The sequence below is a fragment of the Nomascus leucogenys genome, chromosome 21 (assembly GCF_006542625.1).
Source record: "Nomascus leucogenys isolate Asia chromosome 21, Asia_NLE_v1, whole genome shotgun sequence".
Classification (NCBI taxonomy): domain Eukaryota; kingdom Metazoa; phylum Chordata; class Mammalia; order Primates; family Hylobatidae; genus Nomascus; species Nomascus leucogenys.
In genome coordinates, this window is record NC_044401.1 from 47994626 (window position 1) to 48011707 (window position 17082).

The 17082-nt window shown below is 58.3% G+C and overlaps 2 protein-coding genes across 9 annotated transcripts in view; both read left to right on the forward strand.

Moving 5' to 3' along the window:
• Positions 1 to 4695, forward strand: part of PODXL2 (podocalyxin like 2) — a 43425-nt gene extending 38730 nt beyond the window's left edge. The window contains exons 5-8 of the mRNA XM_030802158.1: positions 326 to 482; positions 1019 to 1080; positions 3326 to 3505; positions 4157 to 4695. Coding sequence (XP_030658018.1) covers positions 326 to 482; positions 1019 to 1080; positions 3326 to 3505; positions 4157 to 4369 — 612 coding nt within the window. The 3' untranslated portion in view covers positions 4370 to 4695. The remainder of the gene's footprint in view (positions 1 to 325; positions 483 to 1018; positions 1081 to 3325; positions 3506 to 4156) is intronic.
• Positions 4696 to 4825: 130 nt separating this feature from the next.
• Positions 4826 to 12769, forward strand: ABTB1 (ankyrin repeat and BTB domain containing 1). Of its 8 annotated transcripts, none has more exons than XM_030802164.1 (12): positions 4826 to 4969; positions 6235 to 6308; positions 6435 to 6490; positions 7814 to 7958; positions 8117 to 8276; positions 8381 to 8426; positions 8812 to 8928; positions 9013 to 9131; positions 9310 to 9408; positions 9521 to 9688; positions 11829 to 12029; positions 12113 to 12769. In XM_030802164.1, the coding sequence occupies exons 5-12, from the start codon at positions 8223 to 8225 to the stop codon at positions 12317 to 12319; spliced, it is 1011 nt and encodes a 336-aa protein (XP_030658024.1). In that variant the 5' UTR covers positions 4826 to 4969; positions 6235 to 6308; positions 6435 to 6490; positions 7814 to 7958; positions 8117 to 8222; the 3' UTR covers positions 12320 to 12769. The 8 variants fall into 8 exon arrangements, with proteins under 8 accessions (XP_030658024.1, XP_003279928.1, XP_003279929.1 ...); XM_003279880.2 differs by having other exon boundaries at positions 6281 to 6343; positions 12113 to 12765; XM_003279881.4 differs by having other exon boundaries at positions 4830 to 4969; positions 6281 to 6308.
• The last annotated feature ends 4313 nt before the right edge of the window (positions 12770 to 17082 follow it).

Below are 17082 nucleotides of genomic sequence, written 5' to 3' on the forward strand. Positions count from 1 at the left end.
TGTGTGTGTGTGTGTGTGTGTGTGTGTCCCCAGCCCCCGCCCCGCTCAACTGCATGTGTCTCTGGGACAGGCCCCCTTGACTTTCTTATGGCTAGAGGCCAGGGCAGGAAGGAGCACCTGGTGTAAGTGAACAAATGGGTGTACATCTTGGGGTTCCCACATTCCCTGGCTTGCAGCTCTCAGAGGGTCTCCAGAGTTGACCAGAGCTGCCTCTCTGGGAACAGCCAGAGGGTTGAGGGTGAGTACGGGGCTCGGCCTAGAGGCAGAGGGCTCAACTGAGCCCCTCTCCTTCATTGAACACGGGGGGCTCTTTCTGCCCTTGTAGGAGGTGTTCCGGCAGCACCGGGGGCCACAGCTCCTGGCCCTGGTGGAAGAGGTGCTGCCCCGCCATGGCAGCGGCCACCACGGGGCCTGGCACATCTCTCTGAGCAAGCCCAGCGAGAAGGAGCAGCACCTTCTCATGACACTGGTGGGCGAGCAGGGTGAGCGAGGGCAGATGATGGGAGGGCCCAAGAGGGCAGTGGGAGGCAGGCGGCCCCTGAGGGTCATGGGAAAAAAGTGCACGCATAAGGGCTTTGAAACTTGGAACTCCAGGACAGTAGTTTGAGCTACTTAGCTTAGTGGTCAAGGCGTACCCCCCAGCTTGGGTACAAGGAGGAGGGTGTGAGAATTAAGGATGGGGAACAGGAGGCAGGGGAACAGGTGTGGTCCAGCACAGGTGGGAGATGAATGGACACTGGACCTGGTGTGGCAGGGGAGAAGGGGTGTGTTCAGAAGGCGGTGTGTGGGCTTCGCAAGTGGCTGGCTGGTGTTACACAAATCGATGTTCTAACAAATCGATGCAGTGGCAAGCATGGCTAAGAGATGGGGAGGCATGTGCCTTGAGGATCTGTGTGCAATTTGAGCCAGGAAGGGAGGCAGAGGCTCAGGCCAGCTGTTGGAGAGCGAGGCCAGAGCCCTTGGAGGGGCACACACCTTGGCCATGGTTGCACTGATAGTGGTGTTTCTTACCCCCCAGGGGTGGTGCCCACTCAAGATGTCCTTTCCATGCTGGGTGACATCCGCAGGAGCCTGGAGGAGGTAAGAGTGCAGGGACCTGGACCTGTTAGCTTCTAATATGCTCCCTCCTGTGTCTGTTCCTCAAAGTCCCAGGAGTCTGCCCACATCGTGAGGTTCAAAGGAGTATAAGACAGAGCATGCTCTGGGCAGGTCCCTTGCTTCAGGCCTTCCTTAGACATGGTTTTGTGGGAAAGATGGTGCACGTGTATGCTACCAACCAATGGTCCAATACAGGCAATGGCCAGGGGCAGAAAGGGGCCATGGGGGTGTGGGGATTGTGCTAAGAGGCTGACAGGAGAGGGCCCAGAGAGGAAGGGTCTGGGGAGCAATGAGGGTTAACTGGGAGTTTTCTGAGTAGACAGTGGCAGGGACACCATGCAGCCTGGTGGGAGGGGAGAGCGTGATGGGTTCCAGAAACCAAAAGAGCAAGCCTGGGAGACCTGGACATGTGACTTGGCGTGGACGTGTGAGTCTGCTGGTGCTTGCACGGCCAGGCCCTGTGCTCCTGCTGCAGTGAGATGCGGCGCCTGGGGGCCAGGAGGCAGCCCTGCCATCTTGGGAGGTGCCCCCACCCAGTGCAATCTGCTGGCTGCCTGGCCCATCCCGGTAAACCTCTCCTACCCAGCTGCCACACAAGCTTGGATGGGATGGCAGGGTCCCCCAGTCCTCCTGCTCCTCACACCACCTTGCCTGTGGGGTCCTTTTGTTCCTCATCTCACTTCTTGAGGACAGCCACCATCTCCACCAAAACTACCTTTGCTCATCAGCCAGTGCCCTGTGCCCTGTCCAGTGCCCTGTCATCAGCCCTCTCCACTGCCGAAGGTGCTGCCACTTTTGGCAGGAGAGATGAGTGGTATAATGCTGGCCGCCTCTTCATCCTTGCGTGCTAGGGGAGCAGAGGCCCTGGTGGTGGTGCTTTTCTGGTGAGCATGTCGAATGCCCACTGAGCACCACACTGTGCAAGGCTGTCTCCCTCAGTCCTCGCCACCACCCCATGGGGTTGTGAGGGTTAAGTGAGGCACCTGTTGAGTACCGATGGTGTCCCCATGGAAGATGAGAGCTGAAGCGGGAGAGGTTAGGTGACCTGTCTGAGATGGCACCACCAGTAAGCGGTAGAGCCAGGCTTTGCAGGAAGCCTGATTCTGGAGCCCGGGCCTTTTACCGCACTGCTGTACTGCCTGGAGGGCCACTGAGGCTCTTCCCAGTTCTGGAATCGTAGGTCCATGAACAGTGGGGCTGCTGGTGGAAGTGTGGGCTAACCTTGACCTTTTATACAGTCCTCCCCCTGCTTGTCGCTGCCCCTGAGTATTCTGGCCTTACTAGTCACTTAATTCAGACTGACTTGGCCAAAAGTCATGCTGAGTCTTTGGAAATATACTCAGGTGAATCTAGCAAGAAAAACTGACCCTTGATAATAAAAAATTAAGAAAAGTACTAGAGATACATAGGTGGTTCACAGAAACCAGGGAAGAGCTGCAACCTGAACTCAGAAAGGGGGCCTGGTGCAACCTAGGCCTCAGCACTGGGAACTGCCCTGATCCCTCACCTGAGGAGCCCCTGGTGGTGCTCGTCCTCCTGCTTCTCTCTGCTAAGATGCTGATCTGTGGAGACAGCACCTGCCAGGCCCCTGACGCCGATCTCCTTGGCCAGAGAAGGCAGGACTGACCATGACAACCTGCAGTGTGGAGGGGTGCAGGCAGCTACATGCCAGCAGTGAACACGCCATGGGAAGGGAGGAAGCTGGGCAGCCAGGGTGGCCCCCCATGTGGCCTGCATGCCCTCAGTATCCCTCCCTGCACTGGCCCTGGCATCAGGAAGCTGACTGGTCCACCCCTCCCCACCGAGGTGGAAGCGGTTGTATGGTGGAGGACGTGTTGGGGGCTCAGATCTCTTGTCTCTCTTAACTGCTTAGGATAGGTGTAGGGGCTCTCTCTAGTTGGATGGTGTCCAGCAGCATGGGTCCACTGTCACTGGGGGGCTAGGGCCACAGTGAGCTCAGACTCAGCGGCTGGGGCAGAAGTTATGGTGGGATGTGAAGGAGGCTGGGAACATGGGCATGGGGTGGAGAGGCCTGCAGCTGTGCTGAGGCAAACAGGACGGGCAGGGGGTAGAGGTGAGCCCAGGCTCCAGGGAACTTCAGTAGCCAGGAGTGCGAGCACCTTCTAAGCCTGCTCCCCCATCCCCACCCGAGCCCAATGCAACCACCCCAGAGGAGCCATGGCACCACAGGACCTCAGCTGAGGAAACTGGCCCCTCCTACCCCTAGATTGGCATCCAGAACTATTCCACAACCAGCAGCTGCCAGGCACGGGCAAGCCAGGTGCGCAGCGACTACGGCACGCTCTTCGTGGTGCTGGTGGTCATTGGGGCCATCTGCATCATCATCATTGCGCTTGGCCTGCTCTACAACTGCTGGCAGCGCCGGCTGCCCAAGCTCAAGCACGTGGTGAGTGTGGGGACAGGTGGGGCTGGGGGCCAGTGGAGAGGAGAGTGCCCATCGATAGGTGTCCTCATCTGCAAGGGGAGGCAATGACTCTCCTGGGCGCACAGGGTCCCGTGGGTGAAGCTGCTGGTCAGCCTAGCACTGCTGACTGCTCTGCAAGGCACCGGCCCCAGGACAGGTGCTGGAAGTGCAGGGAGTGAGGGGGCTGCTGGACCCACCAGGGGGCCCCTCCCTGGCACCACCAGCCCCTTTGCACCGCAGGCACTGCAGGGCCTGAGCACCTGAATACCTCACCAGAGGCAGGCCCTGCGTTGGTGGTGCCCAAGGATCAAGGAGAGGCTCCAGCAGCCTGGAGGCCTCCCCAGGAGGAAGCGAGCAGAGCCCTAGCGATGCTCCCTGCCCACCTCGCAAGTGGAGTCTTCTTAGGGGGCTGTTGGGGGATCGATGACGTCAGGGAGGCCACGGGGCTTTGTAGTGCCAACGATTAGTAGATTTATTTTGAGAAAGGAGTTGAGCTGCAGCAACAGAAAAGAAGCATCTGGCACCTGTGGAGGGTGCCGCGGGGACCCCCTGGGTGGGGTTGCACAGACGGCCTCGGGCCTGGCGGTCCGGGGTCGGCTCGCTCGCCCACGGCCTCTCCCCACCCCGCCGCAGTCGCACGGCGAGGAGCTGCGCTTCGTGGAGAACGGCTGCCACGACAACCCCACGCTGGACGTGGCCAGCGACAGCCAGTCAGAAATGCAGGAGAAGCACCCCAGCCTGAACGGCGGCGGGGCCCTCAACGGCCCGGGGAGCTGGGGGGCGCTCATGGGGGGCAAGCGGGACCCCGAGGACTCGGACGTGTTCGAGGAGGACACGCACCTGTGAGCGCATTCGAGGCGCAGGCCGAGTGGGCCGCCAGGAGCAAGCGAGGTGGACCCCGAAACGGACGGCCCGGAGCCCGCACCAGCCCCGCGCCTGCCCGGGCCGCTCCCGCAGCCTGGCCCTCGGCGCGGGCTCCTCCCTGCTTCCCCCGACTTCACACGGCGGCGGCCTCGGACCAACTCCCTCACTCCCGCCCGAGGGGCCGTCCTCAGAGCCCGCCTCGGCCCCGCTTTCCTGCCCCTGAACCCCAGCCCCGCGGGCGGCGGGCGGCGCTCCCTGCGCCCCAGGACTACATTAAACCCGCCCGGAGACCACACCGGGCCCAGCGCGTCTGCCTTCTCGACTCGTTCTTATTACCGGGGTTGGGGCGGGCGGGGGACCCCGCGGCAGGGGCGGGGCAGCGGGGCGGGGCGTGGTGGGCGGGTCCTCCGGACGCCGCTGCGGAGCGGGGCGGGGCGGGGCGGAGCGGGGCTGAGCGTGTTTACATCCGCTGGGTGCGCAGCGTCGCCGCCCGAGGTCGTTCGGCTCGGGTACGAGCCTCTGCGCCATGGACACCAGCGACCTGTTCGCCAGCTGCAGGAAGGGGGATGTGGGCCGAGTGCGGTGAGGACCCCGAAGTCCCGGGGAGGGTGCGGGAGGTGGGGCGCCCTCGGAACGCCTCGGGCCCTGGGACGGGCGGCTGGACGGCCGCGGAGAGGCGGGCGCCTCGGCCGGGTCACAGCCTTCGGAGCGCCCCCGCGGGGCAGACCACCTGGACCCCCGCCGCAACCCCCCGGCGGAAGCGCGCTGGGGCGGGGACACTGATGGCCAATGACCTCTGGAGGGCTTCCTGGAAGAAGGGACTGCTCCGCGGAGGCCCGAAGGCGCAGAAGTGGGCGGAGAGAAAGGCGGACCACTGTTCGCCCTGATAGGGCCCGGATGTCAGACACCTCGGGCGCGGGGCTCGGGTATAGGCCTGGGACTCCAGAAGTTGCCCCTTTCTCTCATGCTCTCTGGACCTGGCGCGGGGAACACCTAGAGCCCATAATCGGCCTCCGGTCCCTGAGGATTCGGAAACTCCTGACGCAGCTAAAGTGAATCTGGCGCTGAGATGCCGCCTCCATGGGCCGGACGCGGAGGGAAGGGGTGCCCAGTTGGGTTTTGGGGCCCTTCCCCTCCTTGGCCTTCCACTATCCCGTTTGACCTCCTTTTTTCTTGGCCCTTCCTCCCCCTTGACCTGGTGCTGACTGACTGCTTCCACCTCCCCTGGGCTGGCGCCGGGCTGCTGTACTCCCGTAGCCTCCCTGGGCCCCTCCCCGACATCCCGTGCCACTCAAGAGTTAGTGCATAGTGTCAACGCTGAGTGGGTTCACAGCACTTCCAGGTGCAGCCTGGAGGCCTCTCTCGGGCTGCCCCCGCCTCAGTGGGGCTACATTAGCATTGGCGACTCGCCTCGCTCACCTTCCGCATCCCATCAGTTGCTGTATCCCGCGACTCCTGCGTCCTAGAATTGTGTGCCCTCCACACCACCAGGAGGCCTGCAGCAGCTTTTCCCCGGGCTCCCTGCTTCTAACAGGGTCAGCTTCTTCCTGCAGTAGAGAGCTCTGGTGGGAGTGAAGGCTCCATCACCTCCTCTCCCAAACGCTGAAAGGCCAAAGGTCCAGCCTCGGCACTGGCGCTGGCCTCTGTCCCTGTAGCCCATCGTCCCCCAGCACTGATAGCACACAGTGTCTGCCTGTCCGACCCCACCTCCACACCCTTGCCTGCACTTTGCCTTGAGTGCCTCTCCTGCTCTGGTCTGCCTGTCACCTGCCCTCACCTGGGGGAGGCTTCCCCAGACCAAAAGGGATGTTTTCCCTCCGTTTCTTTCCACGGGCCTTCTTTCTCAGACCATGAACCCATCCTGACCCAGGCTCTGACCTCCTTCCTGCCCAGGTACCTACTGGAGCAGCGAGACGTGGAGGTGAATGTGCGGGACAAGTGGGACAGCACCCCCTTGTGAGTGCTGGGGAGAGGGGTGGGGAGGGTGGGGGTTGGTGTACCCCTTCAGCGCTGAGGACTGCCTCCTGTACTTCCTTCCTCCCTTCAGGTACTATGCCTGCTTGTGTGGGCACGAGGAGCTGGTACTCTACCTTCTGGCCAATGGTGAGAGCAGGGAGCCCGGCTCAGGGGTTTGCGTGGGTGCATGCATGTGTGTGCGCATTCAAAGGCCTTCATACACATTTGCAAAGCACCACGATTCCTCTCTTACCACCCAGTCGAATCAGCAAGTACTATTATTGCTACTTTAAAACCTTTTCTTTGTCCACCCTCCCCATCTCTACTACGACCTGGGCCCAGTCATCAGCATTTCTCCCCAGACACAGTGCCTGCCTCTCCTCTTGCCATTGCAGCCAAGTTGATCTTTTCACAATGAATCTGATCGGCTAAAAATCCTCCAGCGAGTTCCCACTGCCTGTAGGATACAGTGAGCCTGCTTGGCCATGCCCAAGGCTCCACAGGGTCTGCCCTCCCACTGGCCTCACTCCCTCAGCTCTCCCTGCTTGCTTGCTGCTACACTGGCCTCGCTGGGGCTCCACTGTGCTATTCATGTGCCTGTTCCTGCCCCAGGGCCTTTGCACCTGCAGTTCCTGCTGCATGGACTGCCCTTCTGCAAACGTTCACATGGCCCACTCCCCCACTTCATTCAGGTCTCTGCATGCCGCCACCATCACAGAGTGACCTTTCATGACTTCCCTTCATCCAGTGCCATTCTTCATCCTATTTTGGTTTTCTTTTTCTTTTTTTTTGGAGACAGAGTCTTGCTGTGTCACCCAGGCTGGAGTGTAGTAGTGTGATCTTGGTTCACTGCAGCCTTAACCTCCCAGGCTCAAGTGATCCTCCTGCCTCAGCCCTTTCAAATCTTCAAATAGCTGAGACTACAGGCGTGCACCACCATGCCTGGCAAGTTTTTGTATTTTTTTTGCAGAGATGGGGTCTCACTATGTTGCCCAGGTTGGTCTCAAACTCCTGAGCTCAAGTGATCCACCTACCTTGGCCTCGCAAAGTGCCTGGATTATAGGTGTGAGCCGCTACACCCGGCCTTGTTTTTCTTAATAGTCCCTGCCATCGTTAGGTAGTGCGTTGATTGTCCTGCCTCACCAGAGTATAAGTTCAGCAGGACAGGGAACTGTCTCATTCACTGCTGTGCTCCAGTGTGTGGGACAAGCCCAGCCACTGAGTCTGCTCTCCATTCTGTGTTGTCTGTCTTCCGTGTGAGTATGTGCCTGTGTGAGTGCACACAGACGTGCCCATTCGCCTAGCCCTTGACTGGGAGGGTGTTGGGGTCAGAGTGGGCCCAGGGTAATTTGGGAAGGCATCGCTAGAGATTCGGAGCCCCATGTGTGGGAAGGTGGGGAGGAGGGACAGGGAGATTAGAATTTCCCCCAGGCCCCTTCCCTGCTAACTGGTGAGCCCTGCCTCCCCCAGGAGCCCGCTGTGAAGCCAACACCTTCGATGGTGAGCGCTGCCTCTATGGGGCACTGAGTGACCCCATCCGTCGGGCTCTACGCGATTACAAGCAGGTCACGGCTTCCTGCAGGAGGCGGGATTACTATGATGACTTCTTACAGCGGTGAGCCAGGGCATGGGAGGGGTGCAGCATGGGGTGCGGTGGCCCTGGTGGGTGTGGCGGGTCTGCTCTGACTGTGGCCTGCACTGGGTTCTGAGTGCTCCGAGGAATGGGGTGGGGGCTGTGCCAAGTATCCTCCCTCCTGGCTTGTCCCTCCCCAGGCTTCTGGAGCAGGGCATCCACAGTGACGTGGTCTTTGTAGTACACGGGAAGCCATTCCGGGTGCATCGCTGCGTCCTGGGTGCACGTAGTGCCTACTTTGCTAATATGCTGGACACCAAATGGAAGGGCAAGAGTGTCGTGGTTCTCAGGCACCCACTGGTATGTCCCTTCAGGGTGGAAGAGGGGCATGAACTGTCCGGGAACGGCAGGGGGTTGTGCTGGGTGGCTGCCTCTGACGTTCCTTTCTGGCTTTCTGCCCACAGATCAACCCCGTGGCCTTTGGGGCCCTGCTGCAGTACCTGTACACAGGTGACCCCCTGGGTCCAGGGTAGGAGGAGAGGGAGTGGGCCGTCCTTCTGGACAGCAGTACACCTAGGTGTGGCTGGGCTGACCTTTCACCTCTAGACACTTCATGGTCCCCCCGGGGTTGTTCCAGCTACCTCTCGGGTTGGGTTGCAAGAGAGAGGACTAGTGTGCCTGCTCAGGAAGAGCTTGTCCCACCCACATGCTGAGGCCCTCCCGTCTGTTCCCTGGGGCCTATAGAACAGCTTTTGATGGGGAAACCATGGTGGCAAGTGGGCCCAGGAGTCCTAGCCCTGCAGCCAGGTGGCCAGGTGGGAGGGGATCACCCTTTTTCTGTGGGCCTGATGACAGCTGAGGTCCCGCAGGCCCTCATCCTCCCCACTGCCCCCAGGCCGCCTGGACATTGGCGTAGAGCATGTGAGTGACTGTGAGCGCCTGGCCAAGCAATGCCAGCTGTGGGACCTGCTCAGCGACCTGGAGGCCAAGTGCGAGAAGGTGTCTGAGTTTGGTGCGAGCAGGGTTTGGGGCCCAGGGCCATGGGTGCGGCCTGGCAGGGCTGGCCTGGCTCCCTGAAGTTGTTCTTCCCCTGTAGTGGCGTCTAAGCCAGGCACGTGTGTGAAGGTGCTGACCATCGAGCCCCCCCCTGCAGACCCCCGCCTCCGGGAGGACATGGCGCTGCTAGCCGATTGTGCCCTGCCCCCCGAGCTCCGAGTAAGTGCGGGGCTGGGGGGCAGGAGGGGCGTTTTGGGATGGCAGGCTGTGACAGGCAGCCCAGATACTTGGGCTCAATTCCTTGTGTGGCCCTGGACCAGTTACTTCCCTTTTCTGAACCTAGTCGTTCACTTCTGTGAACAACTGCTCTGATGGGGTCACCTCTTCTGTACCCCAGGGTGATCTTTGGGAGCTGCCCTTCCCTTGTCCTGATGGCTTCAACAGCTGCCCTGACATCTGCTTCCGAGTGGCCGGCTGCAGCTTCCTCTGCCACAAGGTGCCTGTGCCCTCCTGTTGCCCCTGGCCCCAACCCGTTGCCCTGAGCCCCAGTCTAGCTCCTCAGGAGACAGACCCTGGCCCTCACACTTCCTGAGCCTGGCCTCCCCCAGGCCTTTTTCTGTGGCCGCAGTGACTACTTCCGGGCCCTGCTGGATGACCACTTCCGAGAGAGCGAGGAGCCAGTGACCTCAGGGGGCCCCCCAGCCGTCACCTTGCATGGCATCTCACCCGACGTCTTCACTCACGTGCTCTACTACGTGTACAGCGACCACACTGAGGTGGGGGCTCAGGCAGAGCTGGGGACGGCACACAGCCTGTGCTGCCGTGGGCTGAGAGGGAGCACCAGGGCCCTGGGGGTCTGTGGAAGGGCCCAGTTGGCCCCATGGTTGACGTTTTGAGAAGGCTGGAGGGGAAGGCTGTGGGACTTTGGATTTTTCTTTCAGGTAGAGGAAGCCTTGTTAGGCTCCAGAGAGAGGATGAGTGACGAGGCCTATGTCACAGGCACTCCACACTTGTCAGCCACTTGGGGTCCTCAGCTTCTCTAGCAGGAGGGTGGAGGGTGGGTGGGGACAGCCTCCTCCCTCTGTGGTGCTGCAGATCCCTGGGGTTCGGGGTTCCCAGTCTCCTCTTCCCTTGCTGCCTCCCTGTGTCTCCAGCTGCCCCAAGGTGTCCGTAAGCCAAGGCTGCAGGGCAGCAGCAGAGTGCTGAAGGTTTGCTCTGCCAGGGTGTGTGTGAGAGAGAGAGAGAGAGTGTGTGTGTGTGTCCACACGCACTATAAAGAGATCCCCATATCTGGTGGCTTAAAGAAGAGGGGAGTTTGTTTCTCCTTCACTTCTGACTGAGGTGGGTGCCCCAGGGCAGGTGGCTTGCGGAAGATCAGGTCATCCCTCCATCTTGCCCCTGTATGCCTAAGGGTGAAGGTCAAAAACCTTTACTCTAAAGGTAAGTGTTTCAGGTTCTGTGGGCCATGCGGCCCTGTTGTAGCTACTCAACTCTAGCGCAAAGGCAGCCAGAGACAGTACAGAGATGAGTGGGTGAGGCTGCATTCCAATAAAACTTTATTTGCACAAACAGGCTGTATTTGGTCCACAGGCTGTAGCTTACCCATCCTGCCTGGGGCATCGCCTTTGGCCATGGAGATTGGGTCCTAGGCAAACTCATGCTCTAGCAGGAAGAGGAAGGCAGGGCAAGCAATGTTTTTGTAGAAGCCACCGGAAATTGCACCACTTCTCATGTTCCCCTGGAGAGAACTTCGTGCCTACCTGCCAACAAGGGAGGCTTGGAAAGTCATTCTGTGGCCAGGGCCCTGTTTTGTGGGGGAAGGGGAGGAAGCATGCTGGGGGACAGAGGGCAGTCCCTACTGCTGCTCTACCTCCAGTGGCAGCTCCCTTGTCTGTCCCTCCCCACGGCCTGACAGCCCCTCAGCCTCCATCTTTCCCACCCCCTCTACTGGGCAGCTCCTGCAGCTCAGCCCAGCTCTCTGGCCACTGTACCAGGGGTTACCTTTGCCCACCCTGGAGAAGCTCTCTCCTCAAGGAGCCTCGCCACCCCAAGGGCACTTTGTTTCAGAGTGTGGCTTGGGCTCCTAACCTGGGTTGATACTGGTTGAGCTGTGTGACACTGGGTGAGCTTTATCTTGGGCCAGTTACTTAACTGCTCTGTGCCTCTAGAACATGGGGATAGCGCTCGTCATCACTTCCTAAGGCCTTGTGCAGATGCATGGGTTACCCAGGTAAAGGAGGTGGCATGGCACATGGCACGTGGCCTGTAATGTGGTCACAGAGCTCCCCTTGTCTCTGTCTGCAGCTTGTTCCCTGTGCCACCCAGGCTCTGGCCCGAATCTGAGGGCTTCAGTCTTGCCCAGCACAGGATGTACCTGTAGGTGGGCTCTGTGTCCCCACAGCCTCTTGAGAGGGAGGGAGCTGGTAGATAGTCTCCCACCCCTGGCAGGGTCCCTGCATGGGCATGGGTCTTGACTAGCTACCTCTGTCCCACCATTCTGACAGCCCCCGCAGGTAGGCGTTGTTATCTATACCTCATGGACCAGGAACTAGAGGCACAGGGAAGTGCAGTGACTTGCCCAGGGCCCCACAGCTACAAGTGTCAGACCCAGGTCTCTGTAACTCGGAGCTCAGACCCTGGCTCCTGCGAGGGCCCTGCCTCCCACCTACCCTGTCAGTCTGCTCAGGGCGTGGGAGCACCCCACCAGTCTTCTGCCCCCTAGCGGTCCTGCAGATCCCTGTGGGAATCTGGGCCAGCCCCCAACCCCCGACCCCGTACATGCACAGGGAGCTCCTACTCCCACTGGAAGCCTTCCTGCTAGCGCCCCCCAACCACCGCAGGCCCTAGCCTTGGCTGTTGTGCCCTGGGAGCCCTTGGTGACCTCGGGGGGCACCTTCATCCCTGTCTTCACTGCAGCTGTCCCCTGAGGCAGCCTACGACGTGCTGAGCGTCGCCGACATGTACCTGCTGCCAGGCCTGAAGAGGCTCTGCGGCCGCAGCCTGGCTCAGGTGCTAGACGAGGACACTGTGGTGGGTGTGTGGCGCGTGGCCAAGCTCTTCCGCCTGGCGCGGCTTGAGGACCAGTGCACTGAGTACATGGCCAAGGTCATTGAGAAGGTGGGCCAGTGGGCTGCAGTGGGCGGGAGGGAGGGGTGAGAGGGCGGGCACCCCTCCACTGAGCTGGCCCTTCCCGCTCATAGCTGGTGGAGCGGGAGGACTTCGTGGAGGCGGTGAAGGAGGAGGCAGCGGCTGTGGCGGCCCGGCAGGAGACGGACTCTATCCCGCTGGTGGACGACATCCGCTTCCATGTGGCCAGCACGGTGCAGACCTACAGTGCCATAGAGGAGGCGCAGCAGCGGCTGCAGGCACTGGAGGACCTGCTCGTGTCTATCGGCCTGGACTGTTGAGCCCTGGCTGGGCAGCCCCAGGGGCCAGGAGCTCTCTTGGAGACAAGCATGTGTATGCGTTTGTGTGCAGCTCTTCTTCCTGCTCCCTGCACATTGAGGGCTTCATGGGGGGTGCAGGGGGCTCAGTGGGGCTTCTCTTCCCTCCCTGAGCCTGGAGACCCCAGGGGAGGATCCGTTTGGGATGAGCCCCCTCCCCCCAATGCACAATCCAGCCCCCAAGACCCTGGGGGTGGGCACCACTCAGGGAAACCTGGGGTGGGGGTGGGCTTTGGTCTTGGCACTCTCCTTCTCCAGATCCCCCCTCCCCACCCCAGTCCCAAATCCAGTCCTCTGGCTCTCGCCTGGCCCTGAGTTGCTTCTCTAAGCCGGTGTTCCCATGCACAGGGCCATTCAGGAAGGGCTGGGGGAGTGTGTGTGGCAATAAAGCTTGAAGGCACTGTGGGAGCTTGAGCCTGTGTCCTGGGGTACAGCTTGGGAAGGGTGGGGTCTTCTGGAGCCAATGGAGCTGGTGGGACCAAGGAAAGAAGCTCTAGAGTTGGGGGCTCCCAGCAGAGGCTGGCCCAGAGCCCAAGGGCCAGGGTACCTGGCTGAGCAGACCGAGAGATCTGCCACTGACCCCAGTGTGGCCTGGGCCCAGCCTGGCTCCCTGCCTCCCTGTCTCCATGGACGTTGGTTGTGGTGGGCCTCATTCCAGGAGAGGGCCAGGACCAAAATGACCATTTTCTTTCAGCCCAGTGCCAGTCCTTTCCCCAGGGAGGCCCTTGTGGCCCTTCCTGCAGGGGCTGCCACCTTATTATGGGAAGGTGAGCTGCAGGGACCAAGGGAGACCTTTCTCCTTGGCCCTCTGAAGGTTCACTGAAAAATTAACTTGCAAAAGGCAGAGTAACAGGAGAAAAGACACACAAATTTATTTAGCATGTAGACATGGGCGTCTTCAGAATGAAGACCCAAAGACGGGGAGCTGTCCATTGTTAGGCTTAGGCTCAGCAAAGTGTGGCCAGCCGAGTAGAAATGGGATTGGCAAAAAGTGCAGGATCCTATGCTGACTGAACAGGGAAATGCGGCCAGACCTGTCTAGATTCTTCTTGGTCTCTGAGCAGCCTGCCTGCCTGCCTGCCTTCTGGGTGTGGGGCAGGACCCTCTGGAATGGGGGTCTTATGACCTATAGTCAAACAAGGTGGGTCAGATGATTACTTTATGGCCAGTTTTTACACAGGGCAGAGGGAAAGTGAGAGTCCTGCTTTTAGGTTTTATGTCTGGTTTTGGGGAAAGGGGGCTTTGGTTTCTAGGGCCCGCCTAGGGGAAGAGGGATTCTAGTTTCTGTGGCTAGCCTCAGGGGATGATGAGACTGAGAGAAGGGGGCAAAAGGTCAGAGAGAAGCTCCTGCTTCTGAGGTTGTTGCTTGGGCCTTCATTTTGGGGTATTTGAGCCCCAGGGGGGTTTCTCAACGATGAACTGCAGGCCTGTGGACCCCCCAGGCCTCTCTGCCTTCTAACCTGGTTAAACTCAGTGTCGTGTCATGGCCCTGGGGGAGGAAAGGAAGGCTGGTTCTTTCACAGGGCTTCTAATATCGGGTGTCTCCACCCTCTCTGCAGTTATTTCACAGCTGTTCATGCCTTTTTTTTTTCCAGACGGATTCTTGCTCTGTCACCCAGGCTGGAGTGCAGTGGTACGATATTGCTTGGCTCACTGCAACCTCCACCTCCTGAGTTCAAGCAATTCTGCTCAGCCTCCTGACTAGCTGGGGTTACAGGTGCACGCCACCATGCCCGGCTAATTTTTGTATTTTTTGTGGACACAGGGTTTCGCCTTGTTGGCCAGGCTGAGCTTGAACTCCTAACCTCAGGTGATCCGCCTGCCTTGGCCCCACAAAGTGCTGGGATTACAGGTGTGAGCCACCATGCCCGGCCTCTTCATGCCTTTTTACTATGTTATATTTGGATTTTTTTCCTTTTTCCTCCCCAGTGCATTTTCAGCCATGTTGCACTGGCATGTTGGTCGTCACATGGGGGAAGTTGTAGGTCTGAAGTGACCACTAGTGAGGGATCAGCTGGGACAAGTCATGGTGCAGCCTGCAGGAGGTGATGAGTGTGTTGGGGAGTTGTCCTGGGTAGGGCCTGTGGGTGGAGATTGTAGTTTGTGCAAGGGCCTGGGAGCCTGAAAACAGCCTGAGATGGGATGGGCTGGGAGGGGTCTGCGCATTGCCAGAGCTGAGCTGCAGCCAGAGGCCCAACCCCCACCGCAGCTCTGCCTTTCACTGTTGGCCACCGCTCTGCCTGTTTGCCTGCCCACAAATTGGGGGTGATTATGGCAACTCCCTCTTACCTAGTGTTTGACCCATCCTGAGCCTGGTGTGTTTGTTAAACAAAGGCTGAGTCCACCTGGTGGGTGGGAGGTGGGAGCAGGGGAGTGACAGGGGCTCACTCTGGTTGCCCTGGGGCACACAGGAAGGGAAGGGTGAGGCCAGGCTAGTGGCCTAACACCAGCAGGTCTCACCTCAGAGCACACACAGATCCTGGTGTGCCAAGAGAGATTTAAATATTTAAATAAAAAATTTTAATTCCTATGCATTTCTTTTCATATGCATTCGGGGAGAAAATGAGCTACTACATGAAACCTTTTTTTACAGATGTTATTATTTGAAATCACAAAGTTTCCAGTCTTGAACAAATTTTAAATAAAACCCTAGTAAGAGGGCAGTTTAAGGAAAAATTATCTGGAGTTGGTATTTTAGTGGTTCACTGATACAGCAGATACAGCCAGGTGTACCAGCAATGGCATCTGTTCGGGGAGAGCTGCAGTCCGAGAACTGCCACCCCTCAGGAACTAGGTTGTGTGGTTGTTGGGGCAGCATTCCCCAGCCACACCACACCATTTCTCACTATTTTATTTTATTTTATTAATTAATTAATTAATTAATTTTTTTTTTTTTTTTTTTTGAGATGGAGTCTCGCTCTGTCGCCCAGGCTGGAGTGCAGTGGCGCGATCTCGGCTCACTGCAAGCTCCGCCTCCCGGATTCACGCCATTCTTCTGCCTCAGCCTCCCAAGTATCTGGGACTACAGGCAGCCGCCACTATGCCCAGCTAATTTTTTGTATTTTTTAGTAGAGACGGGGTTTCACTGTGTTAGCCAGGATGGTCTCGATCTCCTGACCTCGTGATTCGCCCGCCTCAGCCTCCCAAAGTGCTGGGATTACAAGTGTGAGCCACCGCGCCCGGCCTTATTTATTTAATTTTTTCGAGACGGAGTCTAGCCCTGTCACCCAGGCTGGAATACAGTGGTGTGATCTCGGCTCACTGCAACCTTCACCTCCCAGGTTCAAATGATTCTCGTGCCTCAGCCTCCAGAGTAGCTGGGGCTACAGGCGCCCGCCACCATGCCCACCTAATTTTCATATTTTTAGTAGAGACATTGTTTCACCCTGCTGGCCAGGGTGGTCTTGAACTCCTGACCTCAAGTGATCCGCCCGCCTCAGCCTCCCAAAGTGCTGGGATTACAGGCATGAGCCACTGCGCCCGGCCCCATTCCTCACTTTAGCCTCAGGCAGAGAAGACAGCATGATGGGGAAACACTTGTGTAGGAAGGTGTCCAATGCGGTATTGCAAATCAACAGGAAACATTGCCAGCAGCCGCAGCGAGCAGCAAGTGGGGAAGGAAGTGAGACAGCATGGATGCACAGAGCTTCCTGCAACCACGAGGGTGGTCAGTGCAGCCTCTGTGTCCACAAGGAAAAGGTGGAGGACATTCAGGCACTAGGGGGTGCTCCCCAGGCTTATGTGAGAAACCCATATCACAGACAGCCACACAGGAGTAGTGAACTACAACCATGGAATTTGAAATTTAGTGTCTAATACTTGGTTCTAAAATTGGGTTGATTTAAATTCAGAAGTGTGCCCTACTCTGACAAATGTTAAAATAGACTAATAGAAGACACATTTGGACACAGAGGCCCTGGGTTTGAGACTCCTCCATCATCCCTAAACCAGAGGAAGAGTTGCTGCGTGAGAGCTGGGGATATTTGATCTGATTTCTGTTTAGTTTCTGTAATGTAGCTGTGCTACCTTTCAAATTAAAAATAAAACACGTTTGTCTCTTTAATTCATTCCTACTTCTAGGTGAAAAAAATTTTATTGTTGAATGAAAAATATTTTCATCATGTGTTACTGGAAAAATTATATGTGTTCTCTGCCAACTCAAGATACCCACAAATTTTTAACAGATAGAAAAATAGACTCAGAGTGGTGTTTCACGCCTGTAATCCCAGCACTTTGGGAGGCTGAGGCAGGAGGATGGTCTGAGCCCAGGAGTCTGAGACCAGCCTGGGCAGCACACTGAGACTCTGTCTTTCCAAAAAATAAAAAATTAGCCGGGCATGGTGGGGCGAGCCTGTAGTCCCAGCTACTCTAGAGGCTGAGGTGGGAAGATAGCTTGAGCCCAGGAGGTTGGGGCTGCAGTGAGCCGTGACTGCACCACTGCACTCCAGCCTGGGCATCAGAGCGAGACGCTGTCTCAGAAAAAAAAAAAGAAAAGAAAAGAAAAATCAATTGGACAGTGACAAAATGAGCAATGATGGAAAGGAAATAAACTCCATTTTGCACAGGAAAGGTAGTGTAGGGATCGCTTGTTGACCCACCAGAAGAGGAAGAAGAGTGAAGGTGAGGCTGGGCAACCCTCTACCTAAAGCCCCAACTGACAGGCGGTCCTCTCCCGCAGCAACTGCTGCTCTGAGGGTCTGCTCCCTGCTGTGGCTGGTCGCGGACTC

Excerpts from the sequence above, each read along its gene's own strand:
- ABTB1 (XM_030802159.1), top strand. Across the intron at positions 8,427-8,811 it reads GCTGCAGTACCTGTACACAG|GCCGCCTGGACATTGGCGTA; the intron begins GTGACCCCCTGG and ends CACTGCCCCCAG. Across the intron at positions 8,929-9,012 it reads CGAGAAGGTGTCTGAGTTTG|TGGCGTCTAAGCCAGGCACG; the intron begins GTGCGAGCAGGG and ends CTTCCCCTGTAG.